Here is an 18,727-nt window from a genome sequence, read left to right as displayed (position 1 = left end):
GGCAGGTGCAAATAAAAACTAATAGAAGTGAGGTGTAGCTTAGTTAATTCCTTCCCTTCATGCAAAATTACACTACACTAGAGATGAAGAAATGTTATGTCACTCCATTAGATTGCTTCCTCTAGCTTTTTTTTTTTTTTTTCCTAAAACTCAAATATTATGGCTATTAATATTGTCAGATCCTCTTCTCAGCTTGTCATAAAACATCTGCTGCCATTTTGTCCAGTCTGGTGACAGAGATATATGGCATGCTATAATGTATTAATAATGCTCTTTTCCTGAATAAGTATCTCCCCTTTGATTCACACTGTTAAATAATTTAATCTGTGTGCCAGAATAACATATACTGTTTTGGAATCAACTGTAAGAATATTGGTTGGTATGGCAGGGGGCATTCCTCTGCTGGTTTATTTTTCTTTAGTATTAGTGCTATATTGACTTGTCTCAAAGTCTGTAATAGATTGCTTTTCTCTCAGGAATTTTCAAATAATTTAGCTAAGAGGTTGCTAACCATATTTATAATATATACATATATTTTTAAAATCCTGGCCTAAATCTATTGGTCCTAAAGCTATATTGCTTTAGAGATTCCATATGGCCAACCTGCCACTGAAATTACAATAAAATCTTCATCTTTTTATTTACTTTTTAATATATTTTTTAAAGCTTTTGCATTATTTTTTGGCAACATAAGTAAAATAAGCATTGTCTTAGGATGCCTAATATCACGCAATGACTAAGACAAGTCAGTTAAAGTATTTTATAAGATTCTTCAACAATACTGATAATATCAGGCTAAAGAAGATTCTTCCTTATTAATTTATACACCTACCATATGTATCTTTTTTTAAAATTAAGTATAGTTTAAACTGAATTAACACACCCGTTCCACCCTTTTCCTGCTTCTCTGTATTAGAGTTATCAACATCTCCCTGTCCCTAATTTAATACCCAAACACCCATCCAGAAACAACAACAACAACAAAAAAAAAAACACACTGCATCTCATTCATTTATCTCCTTTATTTTAAATACTAAAATTGTCAATTATAACCTTATGGCTCATTAAGAAAAATGTGAAACATAACTACATTTCCTTCATGGTAGAGTTGTTTGCTTGGGAATTTTGGGGTTTATTTATATTTACCTAGTGAGTCAACGATTATTTTTGTCAAGTGGTGGTATATACATCAAGATGACAATGATAGTATAATTTGCCTCTATTACTTCCTGATATCAGGATTCTGCTGCACTGCCAATTTTATATCTGTTGTTATTGTTTGTTTGACAGAATCAAAAACATACCAGGTGCTTTGCAAAACAGAGAACAAGAAAAATCCCTTTCCAGAAGAGATGACAGCCTGAATAGAAATGACATAATGGCAGGAGACAAAGGAAGCAGAAAGGGGAAGCAAAACAAGAGTTATAACAAAAACAAGAGTTATAACCATAAAATCATGAGATTGGTTTGGAGGCACAGTGAACGCTATGAGGCATTTTTTTAAAGCACATAAGAACTATAGTTGGGATTAGAGGATGGAAATGTAGAAAAGAAGCATGGAAAGGAATGGAGAAGAAGGGAGGAACAGACTGGCAACAGGAGGAAGAGTAAACAGAGATGTATGGGAGAGGCCAGAACACACACCTGACAAACTGATGATTATGACTAATGCCAAGAATGAAAGACTACATCTGAAGAGCATGATGATTTCAGGATGGCGAAGCAGGACATGGCGATGCTGCTAGGGAGAGAAGAGCCGGCAAAGCTGCCCTGGAAGCCTACCCTGGAAGCTCCTCACACTAATATAACCCTGCTTCCCCATCTTTTTAGCTCCCCTCTTATACACAAAATTCCCATACAGAAGAGCAAAGGAGAAGGAGAAGCAGCTAAATCAAACATTTCCAAAGGTACTGCTGGGGAAGAAGTTTAAGTCAGGATGATATAGATTTACTTCTACTGATGATGCAAGTGGCAGAGTTAGTCTTTTTCATTCAGAAAAATCAATGGGAGTCTTTGCCACTACTTACAAATAGGTCTTGCACAGAAGCAGATTTTAATAATTTAACCAATCCAGGACATTTTGAAATGTCCTTCATTCTAGATCAGAAAGAAGCAGAAATCATAACATTTACAGTGAAATAGGAACATAGAAGAAAAATATCAGAGACATTTTTCTTAGAGCTGAAAATAATTGTTTCAGTATTAAAAAAAAAAAAAGGTAAGGAAGGGAAATGCTCATTGAAAATAAAAAAATAAATTATAACTTTCAATGAAAAAATATAACATTGGGAATAATTTTAATTATGCTGAATTGGCTCTTTTTTCTCCAAAAAAGAGCAACACTTTTTCAAAGTAAACTGGAAAATTGGCATTTTCAGAATGTCTGATGTTTTAAACTGCCCTGATTTCCAAGTTAACAGTTCTTCAGGAATAAGAAAGCTGCAAAATGGCCAGTCTAATCTCTTCCTCACCTCCTTCTCCTCTGCTGTTGTGATATCAGGCATCTCTACTGATCAGGCTGCAAAGAGCAAAACCAGTTTCTATGTCTCCCTGAGAAAAGGCATATTGCCAACTTCTTGAAGAATTATTAATTAGATATCTGCTTACAGGAAATAACTTTTTTTTTTTTTTTTTTTTTGTGCTACAGAGTATGTCTCCATTTAAACCCTCATCACAGCTCTTCCATTTTGCCTGGGAAGGTTTGTCAGAAAGCATACTGGAAAGCCTCAGATGTTTCTGTAACTAATGAAACTGTTTTTAGTCATAGTTATAGTGTAGTAGATATACTGGCATGATAGCTGAGAGACTACTCCTCGTAATGGAGTACTCTACTACTCTGGCATATATAGACACTTTGCTTTGTACTTCTGACTTCAAAATTTTGATGTTTAGGGTACTATAGATACTTGCCACTTGTGTTTTTTCTTATAAATTTTAGAAGACAGTAATGGATATTTTGGTTGTTGCAACACCTTATCAACATGATAGATGGATTTAGTCTCTTTTAGCAATGGATGGAATGATATAAACATTATCTATTGGAGACAATGGCCTCATTTAAGTCCATCTTGGCAACTCTAGATAGAATTCAAATAATTCATCTAGGTGAGCAGGAGACAATTGCTGAAAATCATACCTGAAAAATTAGTAGTAATCCTTAACTGTTTGGGTTTGCCCATCATTTGCTTGAAGATTTTGGTAACTGGTGACTTACTGGATTCTCAGATAGCAGCAATTGCCAAGCACGTTTGTTTTTTTTTTTTTTTTTTTATTGCCTGCAATTTGAACTTTGCTTAAGTTAATTAAACTATTGTCACCTCAGGGTATCATTTTAGCAATGAGTTTGACAGGACCTATTCTGTTAATGTAGGGATTTCAGCTATTAAAGGACACAACAGATATAGAGAGTTAACAATACATAGCAGTGCTTGAAGAATCAGGCCTGCATCAGTTATGTCTCTCCTCCATTATTGAAGTAATATTGGATTTAAATCATATAGCCATTGGGTAAGCTTACAAAATCTACCCCACATAAGTTCCTCTCTCCTTCAATCAAAAGTAGCTCAAAGGTTTATAACGTTCCATGTACCATTAAAAACAAACAAACAAACAAAACCAGAAACAAAAAAAAAGTGTCATAAGACATAGTATCTCTCTGTAATAAAGTAATAACATATTTTTACATATCATTTTTACATATTTTCATACCAGTTACATACAACTTTTTTCAATAATATATTCAGCATAAAGCAATATCAAAACATAGTGATTATTTCTATTAATAATATTCATCCAAGCTCTGGATTTTGCTTAGTTTTCCCCCTGATTCTGGCATGGTAGCAGATATGGAAGTTATGTGTACCTGTGTGCTGGCACTGAGAGAAGATTCCACTGTGTGACATATTCCCTGCTTCTGCTACAATAAATAAATAAATGAATAAATAAATAAATAAATAAAATACCACCCTATCATTCCCTATCATTTCAATTGGAAAAGGTGACGTAACCTCTGGAAAACTGCAGTTTGACATGCCTTCTGAATTCAGACACTGAGCTGGACACAAAGTTTGGGAAGGGATTTAGTACCAGCTATTTCAGTAGCTATATTATAATGTATACTGAAAGTAAAGGAAAGCATGACTATTTTTTTTTTTTTAACTTAGCCTAAGTTTTTTCCTGCAAATCCTTTCCTATTGTTATCTATCAGCTTTTCCAAGATATTTGGTTGTGCATAAAGTAAGAATAGCTGCACTAACTCAACCCCAAAGTCCATATAGCCCAGTGTGCCTGGCAGGTGTAGAGGTCCAGACCTGTTGTTGAAAGGCCTGCACTGTCCCCTAAAGATTAAGGACACCATCAACAGTCAACTTCAAAGCACCTTCAGGGCTCTTTTATCCGGTATGTACAGTTCAAATGCTTCCTAAATCAGGTGGTGCACTACATTTAATAGTCTGAATTTGTCCTAGATCTGGTGAATTTACTTTCTCCTTCTGTCTCTCTTTCCCCGTCTGTTTTGCCCTTCTTTCTTCTGAAATAGAATGACCAGGGCTGCATGAATTATTCAACATAAGAGTGTATGATGTATTTATACAGTGATATAGCGATACAGTGTATTTATATGGTGATATATATATATATGTTTCTATTTTGTTTACTTCTTTCTTAATCATCCAGATATCCTGTTTCACAATTTTACTTGATGCTGAGTGCTTGACTTGGTGTTTTCAGAGAGCTGATATCAGTTCATGTATTTTTTTCTTCTTGAACAATAGTGAATTTGGAGTCCCTGTCTGTGTATGTATAGTTAGACTTACTTTTTCCCTTGTGCATTTCTTTGTGCTTTATCAAATTTCATCACCACTTTATTGCCAATGGCATTTAAAATTGTTAAATCATTTTGCAGTTCCTTACAGGCAGCTTTTGGTTTAACTTTTTAAAATCATTTTGTATCAAACTTTCTCATCTGACAGTTCTTAGATATCATATTTCCCTTTACTACTAATAAAAGTACTTTTGTTTAAATTCTTTGTTTTAATTCATGCTTCAGAATCTAAGAAGCTTTGCGTACACTTAAGTGCTATAATTTATGATTGTATTTTTCAGGAAGGAGGAGAGAGACCTTCAAGCTATTTTCCTTTATGTTTTATTAATTGGAAACCTTAAAAGTAGAATGTAGACCTTCTCATTGCATACTGGTTATGACAGAGTGGTTATACAACATTCACAATGAAAAATTACTAAGGGCTAGATCCATGAAATGCATGTAGGAATGGACTTTAGCCTCTTAGATGTCCTGCCTCTCCTCAAAAGCTGTAAATCCATGTTGGGCACCTCTCTCTCTGCATTTAAAGAGGACAGCTGGATGTTTAGCAAAAACATCCTCCAACTGTAGCATACTAAGCAGGAAACAGACTAAGCGAAATAGAGAAACAGCCAGAAGGGGGAAACAAAACAAGTGGATGATTCCCTGATATAGGTATATTTTTCAGCACTGCCCTACTTCTGAGACTGTAGGGTTTTGCGAGGTGAGACTCTCAGCATCTGTCCTACTGCAGCTGTTCCTCTTGTTTTTGGCACTATTCCCTGCAGTGAATTCTAGCATCTGATGCATATGTCCAACTTGGTGCACTGAGATGTCAGTCCCTCTCTTCCTCTCTATCCCAGTAAATATTGAACTTTCAGGATTAGGCAACAACTGAGTATACTTTGGTGAACTACCCTGCCAGGGTAAGCACCTAAAATTGCATTTAGCCACTTCTGTGTCATTGCAGGTCTAAACTGGGATCTGTGTTACAACACTCGTGAAAGCAATGAGAATTATTTGAACCCTAACTCAGGAAATTGGTTAAACCTGTCTGTGTAAAAAGGAATCACTTGTTTGTCCCACATCTTCATTCATTCATTCATTTCATCTTCACTGAAATGTCATCATAATTCTCCAAAACCAATTCTGTGTCTACATCACAATTATGTTTAACCTTATATGAATACTGAAAGTACGTAGCTCTAGACGGGTGAGTAGACCGTATGAGTTATTAGTATTCATACCATATTAGAAATCTTATGAAGTGGGGGAAATAGGTGGGTGGTGATTGACATTTAGTGTTTCTCAAGCTGAATTATATCTTGTATATTTGAGAGAATAAATGAAGATTTTATTTATTTACTTGTTTGTTTTTAGAAACCTCTCTCTTTGTTCTCCCTTAAATAATACAGAAATATGTAGTACTGGGTTTAATTTTTTGTACTTACAAAAGTAATTATTTCAAATGCTATAGATACACTTGAGAGGATGGTGACAAAAGAGAACAAGCTGCCAGAGGATTTATTTGATGTTCTGAGGGAACATGTTATAAATATCTGTTATAGTGCAGATGCTTATAAATCTTCCTCTGTTTGAAGGAGTAGAACTTTGGGAGCTAATAAGCCCAAAATTAAGAGACTCCAAAAACTAGCAAATCAAACTGCCATACAACATTTTAAAAATGAACAAAAGCTGAATGACTGCTATATCTATATCTAAGTATCTATACTGACACAGGCTAGTTCCTACATATATAATTAAGTTCTTACTGTTTCAATTTATTAGTCGTATGTTGGTCCAGTCTCCACTGCTTCAGCATTGTTTGTTGCATAGTTGATGTTAACTTTAGTGGGTTCTGCTTTTTTATTGACCAATATTAATTGAGTAACAGTGGCAGGCAGTAATAAAATAAAGAAGCAGAAATCTGGGATTAAAGGAAAATTCATAACAAATCCCAGGTCAGCTAATCTTTCCTGGTATGTACTGGGCAGGTACAGTCTTTGTTACATAAAATGCCGAAATATCAAGGAAAGTGAATTGTTATGCACTGATGACAAACAACAATACAATAAAGATATTTCTAGAAGATATAACATGTTCAGTGACACGAAGGAAGGAACTCATAGACAAGCTGCTATTTTAAACTTGGACAAAAAAATCAAAATAATAATTTTAACATTATTATTATTATTATTATTATTATTTATTATTAACTTTTTACCAGTTCTGTCATTTTGTGTTTGCAACATTTAGGAAAGCTTGCTTCTCGTTGCCAGCACATCTCACTTGCCCATTCCAGCTCTTTCCTTTTCCTGTAGTCTAGTTTCAAAGACTAGACATCCACAGTCTTTTTTGCTACAGCTTCTAACCCTTCTTTTGCCTTCACTTGGACTTTTTCTTGCATTTCTTCATTGGTTTATTTAAGATTTTTGTATCAATTTACTTTCAATTTAAATATAAACAATAGTTACATTATTGAAAGATGGTCTTGGTTCAATCTTTTGTTCTAATCCTACAGTACCCTACAGTACAGGAAGTAAGAATTTATTGATTCTTTAAAGGAAAAAAAATAAATAAATAAGAATAATCTTCCCTAGTTCCATAAAAGCAAAACTTTTCCTGTTGTACACTTTTGCACCAACATTTCCAAAAATTTGGGAACTCAGCTTGAAACCCGTTATTGGAATCTAACTTTTTTGTTTGTTTGTTTTTAATATATATAAATACTGATTTTTCCAAGCCCCTGAAATACAGGGATTCTCAGTTTATTCCAAACTGAGGAAATATAAAAAGGAACTATTTAGAATAAAAGAAGCAGCCTAAGCCAATTTCTTTCCTTTGATATTTAGGGCCTTGATTTATTTTAGTGTATGCTCAAGCTCTCCTTTTTCTTAGAAATGCATACATAGTTATGTTTGTGATGTACCTCTGCATTTTCCTGAATACCTAGGGCAGTCTCTCCATTTTAAAATTGGAAATGAACTTTTAACCAGTGGACAGAAATTCTCTTCAAAGATGGAATATCAAGGAAAACAAATTGAGATGGACAATTTTGAGGCAGGTTTTCTAATGAATACAAAAGTTGGTTACATGTTATGTGAAACTTTAAAAGAAGATGCAGTGTTGGCAAACACTGCTGTAGTCCACTGTTGATATACCTATTTCCAGAAAAATGTTTCAAAATTGTATCCCAGTAAACAGATCCACCAGAAGTTTCTTTAGATAGTTTAATGACAATAATTTTCTTACTGTAAATTATTTATATTGCCAAGAATAATCCAACTAATCTGTAAAAAATATATGAGGCATATTTCTTTCTGAAAAAAAAAATCATAATGTAGTGTTTTGTAATGTCTACTCAAAATTTACAGTTTAAGTATATATATGCTGTTATATATAAGTACATGCTTTAATGTAATAAAATCATCCTTCTGTTACTTTTGAAAATAGGGGACACTACTTCTACTTCCTTCCCCACTAAAGCTGTCCTCCTGCACATTTTTATACTGTAGCATTCCCAAGGGAGAAAACAAGTTTTGAAACTCATATTTTTCTTTTCTTTTATTATTATTATTATTATTATTATTATTATTATTATTATTATTATTAATCTTGATTGTCAGTAGGAATGGATTTGGGAAGGCGAATGTAAGCAGGAATAAAAATATCACGTTTTATTACGTGACATCGAATGTAATGAAATCTCAAGGTCAACTTAATTTTTTACCTCTTCCTATCTCTCTGACTCATAGCACTGCATCTCAATAGCTGCCACCATCAGCTACCACCAGAAATCTTGGCTAATTAGTAATCAGTCATGTCACTTAATGTGATCTCATCCAGCCTGACTATTGAACCTGAGTACAACAAGAAAAAAGAAATTTGAAACTCTTAGCAGTTGTGTTTAGTCCACCTATTTTCAGCAGCATTACGTTCCTACAGTTCAAGCTTTCATTATGCTACACTAATAGGCATAACTGAATTTGATGGGTTTAATAGTTATTCATTTAGGAATATTTGGTAGCACTGAGAAGCAAGACCTTTAATTACCAACCAAATAATCCTATCAAATTCTAAAAGATAAGATTTCTTAGCAGTTCAATGGCATTAAGCTAGGAAAGAGCTTTGTTAATAAAATTCCAGAGCACACATCCCTTCTTAGCAGTAACCGGTTGAGCATAGGAAGTACCCATCATGGCTGAATCATAGAATCATTAAGGTTGGAAAAGACCTTCAAGATCATCACCAATATCACCCACTTAAACATGTCCCTAAGCACCATGTCTGACCTTTCCTTAAACATCCCCAGGGACAGTGACTCCACCAGCTCCCTGGGCAACCTGTTCCAATGCCTAACCACTCTCTCTGAGAAGAAATTTCTCAGAATTTCCAACTTAAACAACCCCTGCTGCAAATTGAGGTCATTCCCTCTGGTCCTATCAACAGTTATCTGCGAGAAGAGGCCAAAACCCAGCTTCACACCACTTCCTTTTAGGTACTTGTCGAGAGCAATAAGGTCTCCCCTGAGACTCCTCTTCCCCAGACTAAACAACCCCAGTTCCCTCAGCCGTTCCTCGTATGACTTGTGTTCCAGATCCTTCACCAGCTTCAACCTTTGTGGTCCTTCTCTGGACACGCTCCATGGCCTCGTCCTTGTAGTGATGGGCCCAAAACTGAACACAGTACTCGAGGTGCGGCCTCACCAGGGCTAAGTACAGGGGGACAATCACCTCCCTGGTCCTGCTGGCTACACTATTCCTGATACAAGCCAGGATTCTGTTGGCCTTCTTTTGCCACCTGGGCACACTGACAGCTCATGTTCAGTCAAGCATTGACCAACACCCCCAAATCCTTTTCCTCTGCACAGCTTTCCAGCCACTCTCCCTCAAGCCTGTAGCGCTGCATAGGATTGTTGTGGCCAAAGTGCAGGACCCAGAACTTAGTCATGTACAACCTCATCCCAATGGCCTCTGCCCATCGACCCATCCTGTCCAGGTCCCTCTGCAGGGCCTTCCTACCCTCCAGCAGATCAACACTTCCCCCCAGCTTGGTGTCATCTGCAAACTTATTGAGGGTGCACACAATTCCCTCACCCAAATCATCCATAAAGATATTAAAGAGGATGGGCCCCAGCCCCAACCCCTGGGGAACACCACTCGTGACCTGTCGCCAGCTGTATTTCATTCCATTCACCTCTACTCTCTTGGCCCAGCCATCCAGCAATTTTTTAACCCAGCAGAGTGTACCTGTCCAAATCATGGGCTGCCAGCTTCTCCAGGAGAATTCTGTGGGACACCATGTCAAATGAAACCAAGAGCATGTCAATGCAGGGACCAATGCAGGGCCACTGAAGTCCACCTATAAGAACAAGAATATCCCATCAAAGTTACAGTGATCATTCACATGATTAAAACTATACAGAAAGGTAGGTTCTTTTCTGGATGGGCAATGGGCATTTCACATCAGCCTGTCGTGGCAGTAGAAATATTTACCAGTCTTTTTAAGAGACAACATATAAATATAAATGACTATCTTGCCTTTTGACTGCTAGACTCAGGACAGCTTCAGATGTGAAAATCCTGCACATTCAGTCATTAATTTTGCTCCTAAACTAAATAGTTGTTTTAAATGGCAATCATGAAGTGCTAATCTCTGCTACCAATAAACAAAGGTAAATCATAGCAGAAAACTTGTTCATGTGCAGTAATCTCTAGAGGATTAGGTTTTTCAAGGGATCAGATTTCCTAAAACTTCTCTTTCCCGATAACAGCCTCTGCTGTAAGGTGACACACCAATAGGCATAAATTATTGAGAGCTGCTGATAAGCAGAGGGCATTTGGGGGTTCTGAGTGCAATATAAATAGATGCAAAACAGTAGGGGGACTGGTGCTCATCACAAACCTCAAAAGGATTAGCAGTTCAAGCTCTGATTTCCTTGCTGTTGGTAGCTGTGATTTATTATCAGACAGTGACTGAGAGTCTCTCTTATCTGTGATAATTTAAAGGCTTAATGGCAGTCCCTTTATCTGGGGGTCATAATTAAGCTTGTTTGATCAGGTTCCTTACAAGCACCTCGCCTGTATTTTTAGCTATGCCTATTTTTTCCTTGGCGTAGAAGCATTTTGTTAATTAGTATTAACAATGTTATTGTTAACAATTACTGGTAATGATAACAATCTTGTTTAAGGTTTCTATTTATCTGGAGGAAAAATGCAAGCCAAAAAAAAAATCGCAATGTTTTTTGAGTTTAAATACGTTTACAGGAAATTTTAAGCTGCAGTGTCTCAGCAACACTTTGGCAACTCAGATTCCAATCTAAATCAAATATAAAACTGAAAATGAAAAACCACTGCATAAAATCACTTTTAATAGACTCATTTTCTCTGGTACGAAATTAACACCAATTTGAAAGTAAGCATGACTGCTATTTTACAGTGCATTTACTGTCCCTCTTTATCATCTTACTAATGAGCTGTTTCTTTCACTGTCATGAAAATTTCCTTAACAAGAGATGAACTTTAAGATCTTATTATGGCTGTATAAGAACACGGGTGTCATCAAAATTAATCTACTGACAGCTTTATTCTGTTAACATAACTGGAAAAAGAAGCAAATTATATTTGTTAAATGTACAGAATATTAGAATTTTGAAAGGAAAACTTTCCATTTTTTTTTTACTCAAATAAACAACTGGTTGAAGTGAGTTAAATATATTTTTTTTCTTTTCCTTTTAAGAGGAAAACAAACTAGAAAAGAAAACATGTTCAGATTGACCACATTAATTTCTTAATCATTCTTGTAAGTTTCTGAGATACTTAGGAGGCCACAAAGAGAGGTGTATAGGATTGTTGCTGAGATTTAGAGAAACAGAATTACTGGCTATAGAAAAATCTTCAGAAAAACATGATCAAACATATAAAGACACAGGAGGCATGGGTGTAGTATGTGTTTATACATGTATATGTATTCAAAACTATGTCTATATGTATTTATGCATATGTGCCTATCTACATGCATTTAAGCATTATATATTCTATGTATAAGTTTGTTTTTAGTCATTTACATAACATGCAATCACAGATTTATTGAAGTTTGTCTTTAGTTTAAGTCTTCTGGTTTTAAGAAAAAAAATAGTGGTACAGAGAATCTATATGTGTAGTCTAATTTAATTATTTAGACAGTATAAATAATGTAGAAGGATGAGGGTCATTAGAAGGTAATTCATTCCATCTACCTATTTTAAAACCATTTAAAACTATTCTTATGGCTATGGAGAAACACCAGGTGACATGGCTAAGTTTTTATATGGCTAAAACTTAGATGAGATGAATTCCACCCACATGAATGCAAGAAATGGTGAATTGTAGAATGAGCAATAATTTCTTATGAAGAAAGTTACTTCCTTGTTCTTGGAAATTGGAAGGGCTGTCACAAAATATATTTATATATGTGTATAAATATATATGTGTATATATATGTATATTTTTCCTGACACCTGTAGAGCAAAACTCACCTGAGACCTTTGAAACTCATACCAGCCATTCCTTCTGGATATTATCAAATAACCTCAAGTAATAAGTGGATGATTAAATAGACAAAGACTTGCAGACGGCAGCAAAGAAGAAAAAAAAATATCATCTGTTAATTCTCTTATTCAAGTAAAGTAATGTTACTGGCTTTTTCTGAATTCTGCATGTAGGTCAGAAATGGCTTGTGTTGAGCTGTTTGGGACTGGCAAGCAGGAATTTGATTTTGAGCTTGCTTCTTAGCCGAAAGTATGCCAGATAAATTTACTGGGATCATTACAGAATGAGCTTTGCTCCACACAAAAGCTTTGATCCAGATTCTGATGGGATCTGGATCTGGATTCCATGGGAATATTTTCATTGACTTTGGTGGGATCAGAGTTAAGGTACCAGCCGTATTCCAGCAGCAACAGGCAGTTGCCTGGGAAGTTGAAATTTTACTCAGATATGAAACAAGCAAAATGTGTGAAAGATAGAAATGACAAGGTGTAAGGGAGCTTGCAATGTAACACACTGAAATCCTTGCCTAGTATCTGCAGCCAAGGCCATTGACACTTGGGTGTTGAGCTGACTCTGGGAGGCCTCGATGAGATAAGCTCATACAATCACCGAGACGTCTGTTTTGCACATTTTACTTCACAGATAATTTTCCAAAACTAACATAACAGAAACATTTCTTGATGTATATTATTTTCATTCTCATCAGTGTGACAAGATTAGTAGATTTTTTCCACCACTAAAACAAATTGTTAGGGGTACCTAAAATAGGAATCTTTGTCCTGCACACAGTGAGAACAGAGACAGCATCATGTGGTCACCACTGTGCTATGTTGTTAGTTGTTTACCAGCTGGTGCCAGATATAATACAGCCAAATAAATCTGCAGGAAAAAAATAAAAATAAATAAAAATCATGAAGCTTGTGAAATGCTGTTTCTACTTTAGTTTTAAGTTCACAAGAGTTTTCAATGGATTTTGTTGCTGTCAGTATATAAAAAAATATATATATATGTCCTAAATATATCTCATTGTTTTAATTTTGTCCATTACTTGCTGAAATAATGCTGTTTCTAAAAAGAAATCATAGATATTACAACTGCTCACATATCTGAAAACTGAAATAAATTTTCAGATGAAATAATGCACCTTAGTCTTTTCTGTCACTGTTCAGGACTGAACTAAATTTGCTGTTTTGATTTTGTGTAGTTTTGTTTGAAAACTGTCGTTGTCTTTCAGTACCGTTTTCTTTCAACATTTAACTTTAATAACATGATTTTATTGGTTGTATACATATATAAATATAAATGTTTGTATACACAGACACGTGTAGATAAAATCATAAATTTTCACTTGTTCTTTTATGTGTAAACAAATTTCAAAGATCTATGTTCACCCACAAATAGGTATTATTACTGGAAAAGAGTCCTAAATGTCATTTGAATACTTCCGTCAGAAGGATAAATTTTGTTCCCACTAATATATAAATGTTCTTATCACTAGTGTGGATCTAGTTATGAATCTATAACAAACAATCTCCACGTTTTTTAAGACATTTTTTATTTCATTATGAAAATTTTGCATATTGTCTTCTCATCCAAACTCCTGAATTCTATTTTCAGCTCTTCCATGGAAACACTATTTTATTATAGAGATACCCTTTAATCTTCGGTTTACTTTTTAATCAATGTTTATAAAGCATTTTGAGACCTTGTAATGAAAAACAAGACAGAAGTGATAAATATTCTTAGAGGTACTTTTTTTTTTTTTCCCAGCCAGTTTTTGTGCCAAGACTATATATTATTGCTAAATTTAGGATTATATATCAACTCATACACTTCACAATCAGAATTGTTCAAAATATTATAGCATGTTGCATTTTCATATTCAAATCACCATTTGCAGAAAAAGGTAACATATTGTGGGCATGATATAGTACTTGAAAATGAATCTTTTTCATGAATGAAATATTTTCTGCAGTTCCATGATGCTTTTATTAAATTGTGAAACTTGCAAAACTTGCAATTCACTGTGCATTGGGAAATTGCTGTACAAGTGCAGAATCTCACTAGTAAATGGCTCAAATATTCATCAGAGAAATCTATTGAAAAATCAGTTTTGGAGCAGGCAATGTGATAAGAGTGAGTCTGATGATAATACAAACCTGCATGCTATGATTTGTATACACATGAATATATATTTATATATATAAAAACAATATATAGCACTCTATATATGCAAAACAGAGGTTTTGTTTTTTCTTTAAAAAGATAACAGCCTTACAATGTTCAAATGTATTTACATCTATTTATGAAGATATCATTGAAATCATTCAATTTCACAAACAATTTCATAGTGAAGTAGCAATGCAGATGCAAACTTTCTTTTGGATTTGGTAGTCGTCAGAAAAGCAGGGCAGACAGTGATGTATTTGCAGGTTTGATCTTATTATTCCAGAGGGAGAGGAAGTTGACTCTATTTTGGGTCTATTTTATATTCTGAAATAATGCTTCTCCCACGATGACCTAGTTGCAAGATACAACTGCCACTGATGCTGAGGACCAATATCTAACACTTAAGAACTTAAGAACTTAAAAATGGACAAATCAATGAGACAGAGCAACACCTGGCCTCTCACTCTAATAAATGGCCTAGAAAATCTGTTTTTTTGGGGGGGGAAATAAAAAAAAATAATTAATAAAAAAGTAGCATTATAATAGTGCTATAATGACTCATCAAACTCAATGGTCCTAACATTGGGTGGGGGTGGGAGGTGTCAACGAGGACACATTAGCTTGTTTAATGGTCAGAAATTTTTCTTAGACTTCAAGCAATAACTTGCTATTAAGGAATACCACAGAAAAGATAATACTGCCTACAACTGTATTGTTGTTTCTTTAATATTTCTATTGTGTTGATGAGGGAAACAATCTCTCTCTCAGAGATTGAGGGAGACAACAAGTTAGAGAGGATTATTAATTGCTAGTTACTATTCATGGGTTTTTCTGTTTAAATGGGCGGAAATATGAGATTGGGAAGTGAAATCAAGCTTATGTCTCTCACACAGCTGTGCAGAGCAGTGTCACTGAAAATACATAATTTAGAGCACTTCTAACTTCAAGCTTCTGCACGTCATTTTAAATGGCTCATTTGACAGAATGACATGGGGAAGAACAAAATTATTAACTACTCCTAAATGAGAACCAGAGAGACACACTGCTTCCCTTTCCGTAAAGATGGGCAGTGATAGGGCCCTGAAAAAAAAATAATAAATGAAGGAGAATACAAATTGTAAGTATACACTAAGAAATAAGTCACTAAGAAGAAAGTCATTATAGTTATGTTGGTAGGTGTCATCTACTCCATGTAGCTCATAAACCCATGTTGACCTTTAAGTCCCTGAGTAAGGTATCCAAGGTCAGCAACACTTACTCACATGCTTACACATCTGAACCCACCACTGTCAGAGAGAATCTCTCATATGATTTTTGTGACAAGTGAAATATTTTTCATGTCTTCACCACTGAAATTTCAATAGGTGGGAAACTGTTTTCATATTGCAAATCTTGACATTTTGCTCAGAAAATGTCCTGCCAGGGACAACGTGTGAAGCATTATAACTTAAATTTTGAAAAAAGACAGATCATCAGGGAGAAGTGATGAAACTTTGCGCTCATCAAGATTTTCGCCCAAACACAAGAAAACAGATACACTGCTGTGAAAACTGTGGTTATAAGTTAAAAGCAGGGCTGTACCAAGGGTCAAAAAACCAATGCACAGAGTAGTTAAGCCTTTATCAAACCTTGGTACAAGGTATCAGCAATGCTGGCATAAAAAATAAAAAAATCCTTGTGTTGTGAAAAGGAGATAAAGATCAATCTTTACTGAAAAGCTTCACTGTGTATTACTGGGAGAAAAATAGTTTTAGTTAACTTATTGTCTCTTTTTTTTTATTGGTGTCATCAGTGGGTTTACCATTTTCACATTTGACAGATATTTCTAGCTTAATATTATTATTTAATTTGTAATAAGTTTCAGAATGCTGGCTAGTCTGTTCTTCAACTCTGCAGAATTACACTTGTTTCCTACAAGCAGATAAGTCACTTTTAGTGTCATAGCATGTTCATCTGGGTCTAAATTTATACTGTTTCCTGTCCAAAAATAACCCATAAGGAACATTTAGTGGGTGATATTGGTGGTAGGGGAATCGTTGGACCAGATGATACTGGAGGTCTTTTCCAACATTAATGGTTCTATGATTCTATGATTATATATGTACACCGTTTCACTTGCACTGACTGAAAAATTTAATTAGCTCTTCCTCCTGTGCAAAGAGAGATACTGATCATTTTTTCACCAAACCTATAGGTCTCTTGAAGGAAACAGATCCCTAATGCTTATCCTTGGTGGTTCATTGCCTTTACTACATGTGTAAGCTGGAGGTGTGTTTACAAAGGCTTTTTCTCACATTTCTACAGACTTAAAAAAGATCTAAAGTTATTGAAGGCTGGTGGCTGCAACTAGTGGTGGTTTGTGCTTTGATGTGAAGGAGAAATTTGAGATCCTTCTCTTTGAGCTCAGATTTTTAATCCAATGTACATAGGTAGTTAATACATACAAAATTCGGAGAAAACCTGATCTTATTTACAGCACTTTCCTCTTGTCTGCAAGAAAGGAAAGATTTATACCAAGTAGTAACATGGGTATGAGCTGTCTGTGAAGTTCTCTGAAGTTGTTTCACAAGTGGTGTGTTTTGGCGCTAACTTTATCTGCTTATAATTATACTTGTCTGTATACAGACTGTACTATCATATATAAGAGAATATACCTTCAGGACAGTTTTTTAAAGTAAATATTGTTGCATACATTCTTGTCAAAATGTATACTCTTACATTGCTTCTTCTTTTCTGTGCTTGGATTAGCAGTATTAGATAGTACAACTGAAAATAGAGCAAATGCTATCTGTACTAAATATATTCTATAATCTGAAGAGCTGCTACTTAAGTTAAATGTAAACCTGCTTTTGGTCTCCTGAGGGCTGTTTGGTACAAGCTGTCTTCCAAGTTTTGTTGCAATCAATTAGAGATTACCCATTTAATTTGACTGGAATCATACTTGCTCTTGTTTTCAGATGTTGTCACAATAACAAAAGCTCAAAGCTCAGAAACATTTGTCAATACTGTTTTTAATTTTAGAAGTACATGTAGCAACACCAGTACTACTACTGCTGGATAATCAGAGAAAAGGAAGGCAGTCAATGCGGAGGTGATAAGAGATGGGGTCATTCTCAACGTAATCTTTCTACCAACCAGGATAGATGTTTTCAAAACTTTATGAAATACTCTGCAATTTTCTTTCAATTGTCTGTTCAGCTATAGGAAGTCATGATTTATGACCATTCTTTCAGCAGTCCTTTCTAGAAGGGAAGGGAAGGGAAGGGAAGGGAAGGGAAGGGAAGGGAAGGGAAGGGAAGGGAAGGGAAGGGAAGGGAAGGGAAGGGAAGGGAAGGGAAGGGAAGGGAAGGGAAGGGAAGGGAAGGGAAGGGAAGGGAAGGGAAGGGAAGGGAAGGGAAGGGAAGGGAAGGGAAGGGAAGGGAAGGGAAGGGAAGGGAAGGGAAGGGAAGGGAAGGGAAGGGAAGGGAAGGGAAGGGAAGGGAAGGGAAGGGAAGGGAAGGGAAGGGAAGGACAGTGACACAGATGACTCTTAGAATGTCCCATTTTTTTTCGTGTTACATGATTAGATTCATTCAGTGCTACTGATCTCTTCACATACATGTGTAGGTTTATCAGTCATAAATCTTCCTCTCTGTTGCACTAACAGATGCACAATTATTAATCTTAGAAATAATTCACATCTCCTTTTCAGAAAGATCAGAGAAGCCAATTAAGGATGACATGGAATCTTCTGTGGAGGAACAGCTCTGCCTGTTCTATAAACGGGCAAAAATGAAGTCAGAACCTGTGAAAAAATGCCAAGAAAAAACAATTGTGCCATACATTGTCTTTTCATTCCTCCATGCCATTTTCATGCCAATATCTTTCTTGGATTGCATGTTTAGATATCAGTGTAGCAAGTGCAGCTTTGCAAATGCATGACACCTGTTCTCCTTCCCATCTCATACTTCTCATTTACCAACCTCTGTTAAGTGCTCCAGTGGGTTGACACAGCAAAATAAATGCCAAAAAACACTCTCTACAAGAGCAATAATAGCTTGACAGTATGAGCCAAGATTATTAAACTATATCCTAAGTGGTATCTGGGCTATTTGGAAATATAAATAAATAATGAGGAAAATATAGGAAATCTGTGTTCAAAAGAGATTAGTATTCAGATTGTTGGGGTTCAGTAAGTCCCAGGAGTTATATGATGTACAGAAGATACTATTAGTATATTTATTTTTCA

General features: G+C 35.4%; 1 protein-coding gene and 1 long non-coding RNA gene across 6 annotated transcripts in view; one reads left to right on the top strand and one right to left on the bottom strand.

The window, feature by feature from the left end:
- Positions 1-5,022, top strand: part of EPHA7 (EPH receptor A7) — a 166,507-nt gene extending 161,485 nt beyond the window's left edge. For all 5 annotated transcript variants that reach the window (XM_083828318.1, XM_083828313.1, XM_083828316.1 and 2 more), the window contains one exon: positions 1,291-5,022. In XM_083828318.1, the coding sequence (XP_083684444.1) occupies positions 1,291-1,504 (214 nt within the window). In that variant the 3' untranslated portion in view covers positions 1,505-5,022. The remainder of the gene's footprint in view (positions 1-1,290) is intronic.
- LOC310896258 overlaps positions 3,248-18,727 on the bottom strand; it is a 25,913-nt gene continuing 10,433 nt past the window's right edge. Inside the window, exon 2 of the long non-coding RNA XR_014581319.1 lies at positions 3,248-10,162. This is a non-coding gene — a long non-coding RNA (uncharacterized lncRNA). The remainder of the gene's footprint in view (positions 10,163-18,727) is intronic.

The sequence above is a fragment of the Anser anser genome (assembly GCF_964211835.1).
Source record: "Anser anser genome assembly, chromosome: 3".
Lineage (NCBI taxonomy): Eukaryota > Metazoa > Chordata > Aves > Anseriformes > Anatidae > Anser > Anser anser.
The sequence above is the reverse complement of the archived record's forward strand: the minus strand, read 5'-3'. Positions and strand labels throughout refer to the sequence as shown.